Here is a 4789-nt window from a genome sequence, read left to right on the forward strand (position 1 = left end):
GCACATTGTGTGTGTGGTGTGTGTGTGTGTGTGTGTGTGTGTGTCACTACTTTGTAGGTTACAGGCTAACCTTGCCTACATGAAAGGATGGTGCCATATGGAAGAGTGCAGGAACTGGAGGAGTTAGGTAGCCTGGTTAATAAACCAGACTAATATCGCACGGACCGCGGGATATTAGTCTGGGGAGGCTCAGCTTGGATTTCATTTCCAGGGGGGGCGGGTTGAAACATTTTCTCTTTGACCCAATTGGTCAGAGCTACTGTCAGTCAAAGGTCTCAAGCATTGAAAGTCACTGTACCAAAGCCCGCCCATATTGCATACCGTGTCCCGATTGGCCGCCCCATTTCTCTGGTGTAGGAAATGGGCGTACAATTGAGCCTCTCCAGACCGTAATCCGCCGGCAGGCAATTCTTTTTTTGCCAACGGCTGATTCGGTCTGGTTTATTAACCAGGCTAGCAGTTAGGCGCCTCATGGATTTGCAAAAAAAAAGAGTTGCAAAGAAAGGAAACATTATTGTTCTGAGAAGGTATTACTGTTCGCTGCTAGGTCCCATATTATGCAGCATATCTTGCTTGCGCTTCGCCAGCCATTGTAAGATCTCCTGTTTGAGTTCCTCATTTGGCCGTATCTGGTCCATGGTAAGAGGACAGCGGTTGAAAGGGTCAGTTTGGTCACTGAGAAGATGTCTTGCTATGGTTGAGCGTTCAACTGTGACGTTGGAGGAGGGGAGCACTACTGGGTCCCGCATCAGAGTGGACATGATGGGGTCCAAAAAATCATCTGGCGCATCTGAGTAGGTCTCCTCTTCCTGCTGCTGCCTGTCTGCATGGGACTTGATTTTGTCAGTAAGGACCCCAAAGGACACAATCATGTCTCCAGGCTTGTTGATCTTCTTAAGGACCCTAACTGCTTGAGAGAAGAGGGTGGGTGAGTAAGAGCGTCCATCTTTGGGGACCATGGCACAGAACATCTCCTCATCACCCAGATTCAGGTAGATGGTGCAGATGTCAGAGACCAGTTGCTGGGGCTTGAAGTCAAATTCACTGAAGTCCTTGACTTTCAGGGCACCCATCTTAGGCCCCACCAGGTGCTGCAGGAAGTAGTTGAGCATGGAGACGATCCTCTCGACAAGGAACGTGTGCACAAAAATGTTTTTAATTTCTGAGGTAAGGAAGGCCAGTGTCCTGATGGTCTCATTAGATATGATATTATGGAAGCGTCCAAGCTGTCCAAACTTAAGCAAGTTGGACTCCTTCTCTCTGCGGGCATCAGGGGCCAAGCCGTCCCACTCCCCTTGATCACGTTCCAGTTGTAGAAGTTTGATCTTGCTCATGTACTGAATGGCCTCATCCAGTAGGAAGATGGCGTCATTCATTAGCAGGTTGAGGTATCGCAGGAAGAGCGGAGGGTTTGTGGCCTCCAGATTCTCTGATGCATAGTTAGCCAGATGCTTGATGCTCTCCCTGTAGCTGTCTTTCCCCCACATGTATTTGAGGATAGCATACATGGGCCTTCTGTAGTTAAATTTCTGCTCAAAATGGTGAGGTTCGCCAGTGAACTCGATGTCTACAAACATAGTGATTAGGGCCTCGGCCAGGGAGGATGCATGGCGGTAGGAGCAGAAGACTCTCTCTCGCGTGAATGTAATTGGCTGAGCATCACCGTGAGCCACAGGCTCAATGTAAGGGATCAACGCGTCCAGAACTTCTACCAACTTTGCACGCAAATGGGGGTTTTTCATTCTGTCCGCATTGCCCATGAAGACTGTAACAAGATTGAGGATCTGTTCTATACTTTCAGCAGAAGACTCCAGAACGTTTTCAGCGAATCGACGCGAGAATATTATGAATTCTCCAATGTTCTCCATGAAGAACTCTGGCACATAGCAGAGCATACTATTATGTAGGGGCAGCAGTGGGAAATTGAGTGGTAAATGATCATTCCCCTGGTTCCCCAGTCCCAGCTGAACCAGTAGAGCGGCAGAGGAGGCTTGCAGGTTCATGCAGCACTGCAGCATGGCAGGCTCTGTTAGAGCGGCCTTAGTCGACAGGTAGATGGTCATCAGACGGTCTAATTCGCCTAAAAGATGCTCCGACATTGAGCTGCCTGTTCGCTGAGCCTCCTGCCATGTACTCTTGAGCTTGTAAATAGAGTTGTTCATCTTCAGCATCTGCTCATGGAGTCTGTGGAAGCCAAGGCGCAGAGTGAGTTGTGTAAAGATGAGATTTTCCGTCAGCAGACTGTAAGACTGGATGTAATCCACAGGCTGTTGAGGGGGTACAGGTATCAGACAAGTCTCCTTGTCCAGACCTCTAGCATGCACGCTGCAAATGCGCCTCTCTTCTTCACTGAGGTCCTTGAGGGCACAGTAGGAGGGCTCGAAGGTGAGAAGCTTGGGCGAAAGTGGCCGGCAGAAGGGTTGACACAGCTTCAGCAGTGCCGCACCCAAGTTCAGGAAGAATGCGTCGGAGGCATAAGTCTGAAAGATCTCTGGCATCTGATTGGCCCATATCTTTGATCGTCCAGCATTAGCCTGCAGACAGCCACCCAACCAAGAGAGAAGCTGGTGGCGCGTCTCACTGGAATGCTGAAGCAAATTCTTCAGGATCTGGTGCAGTTTGTCATGTAGTTTGCCCATTAACTGGTGTATGTTGGCCTCCTGAACCGTTTTTTCTTGGCTACTATAGTGAGTAGGGTTCGGGAAGTAGCCATGGCTCTCGACCACCCCTGGAGACTTTGGCAGGCAGGAGATACTCAGCACCCATCCCAGTAGATTATTCTGGTACTGAAAGCCTTGAGTTGGGTGTTTGGGTTGGATGTGCTCCACTAACACCTTAGCGATGTCTTTCTGTCTGCTGAAGTAGATGAGGACATCTAGGTATGAGTAGATGAAAAGCTGGTACAGGTCTAAGTCTTTAATGCGCCCTTGCAAATTGTCCAGCACTGGTACAATGACCTCCCTGAATGTGCACACTTCCTGTTCAGCAAGTAGGCCAGTGATGACCTCTTCCATGAAACCTAACAGGGCCTCCGGTTGTGCACCACTGACACCCTCCAGCAGAAGATCCACAAGCTGTTCGGAGACATTCTGGCCTGTGTAGATCTCCGGAATGAGCAGCACTGTCCGGGTGTTAGACACTGTCAGGTTCTTACAGCGTACAGCATAGGACAACAGCTTCTCTGGTACTTTTGTCACCTCCTCCTTGGCCCTTTGGTAACATGCATACAGGTAGGGGATGGCACAGTGCTCCCCAGCATCAAGATCAATAGGAAGTTTGACTTCGCTGCAGGAGGAAGTCATGTAAATGAGTTGGTTTCCTGGCTCTTGTAACAGCAGACGGTTGAACAGAGCCTGTTCTATGTTGTCCATGTCCAGCCAGTTCTGTCCCTTTAGGTCTGCTGCCATTTCCTCCATGTACACACAGCGAGGGGGGATCCCATTACCAGCGCTTAGGCTAGGGTCACTGTTGTCCAGTGTGATGAGGAATATCCTCTGGATCATGTGGTTGATACTCAGCAGCTCACAAAACTCCTGACGGGAGTGAAACGACCGGCTGATATCGGCCACAGAGGCAACATTGTCATAAATGCTGTCGAACATTGAATTATCTGACTTTGACTGGCTCTCCACAATGTCCTCCATTGACAGTTCAGGAAACAGCTGAGGTGGATTCTGGCCTGATGCAAACTGTGTGGTGCCAGGAGGTGAGCTGAAAAGGGCAGCAAAGGGATTACACGTGATATTTTGGTTGTTGTTGCTCCCCTGGTCAGTCATCTTCACTTTGACCTTCTGCAGGACGTCAGCAACTTTGGACTTATTAGACTAATGGTCTAGAGTGTCAGCAAAAGGTAAAGTACAATTGCACACTATCCCCTATATATGGTCTCATGGCCATTCCACAAAGCCGATTGGATGAGTTGACCAATCAAAAGCTGTGTTGAAATCCATACTTCCATATTTGGGCATAAGCAAAAGACACTCTAGCCTAGACACTCTAGCCTCGATGCACAGGCTTTTATTTTCAATTCGCGTTCGGCTCAAAAAATAAGACACATTTCCTGGTCTAGGAGAGTGGGAGTGAACTACGGTGCAGAGGGGCTTCACTTTCCTCCGCTGATTTCTACCACGGAGGGGAGGGGTGGAGGGGGGCAGGGTGGGGGGGGGGTGGGGGGGGCTCTGATCGATGAACCAATATTCTCCAGCGGTTGCTCTCTAGATCAGAAAGCAGGCTACACACACACTAAATCCTGCCTGTGCCCGTTCTATACTGCAAGGTTGCCCTAGAGAGTATAGAGATGCACTGCATGCCACCTTTCCGGATGTCCAAAGCTTTTACTTTTCAGGAAATAGGAGAAAAACAAATGTGTCGCAATGGATCCAATAGTTGTTTTTTATACTTTTCGTTGATTCAATATTATACCACAGGTCGTTTCGAGGAAGCAATCTGATTGGTTGAAACAGCCTTCTAGCCGTGCACCATTCACCACCTAATCAAAACAAAGAATGCAGCTGCTCTGTTCTCCCAGAGCGCTAGCCTGATGGAGGGGAAAGGAACTGGTTGGAATAGCGTGTTCCTTCCACGCGCTACGTCCAACCAGGGAAACTCCCCCGTCAGGTGTAAAGGAGCTACTTGGACACTCAGGCATGAAGGAAGCATGAGTTCAAGTTAGAGTTCTCGGCCCAGGCCGTAGCGTAACGGTCTGGGCACCGGACTGGTAATCCAGTCGCAGTGTGCCGCGGGTTCGACTCCCGGACCCGACACGGCCTTTACTGCATGTCATCCCCCC

At 49.6% G+C, this 4789-nt stretch overlaps 1 protein-coding gene across 1 annotated transcript; it reads right to left on the reverse strand.

Annotated features, from left to right (window-relative positions):
* Positions 1-530: 530 nt before the first annotated feature.
* LOC310854737 (ubiquitin conjugation factor E4 A-like) lies at positions 531-3776 on the reverse strand (the record flags this gene model as incomplete). The annotated part of the gene is made up of 1 exon (XM_083759410.1): positions 531-3776. One exon carries the CDS (start codon positions 3774-3776, stop codon positions 531-533), a length of 3246 nt encoding a protein of 1081 aa, XP_083615536.1.
* Positions 3777-4789: the final 1013 nt, after the last annotated feature.

This window comes from Protomyctophum parallelum, assembly GCF_964188405.1.
Source record: "Protomyctophum parallelum genome assembly, chromosome: 2".
Taxonomy (NCBI): Eukaryota; Metazoa; Chordata; class Actinopteri; order Myctophiformes; family Myctophidae; genus Protomyctophum; species Protomyctophum parallelum.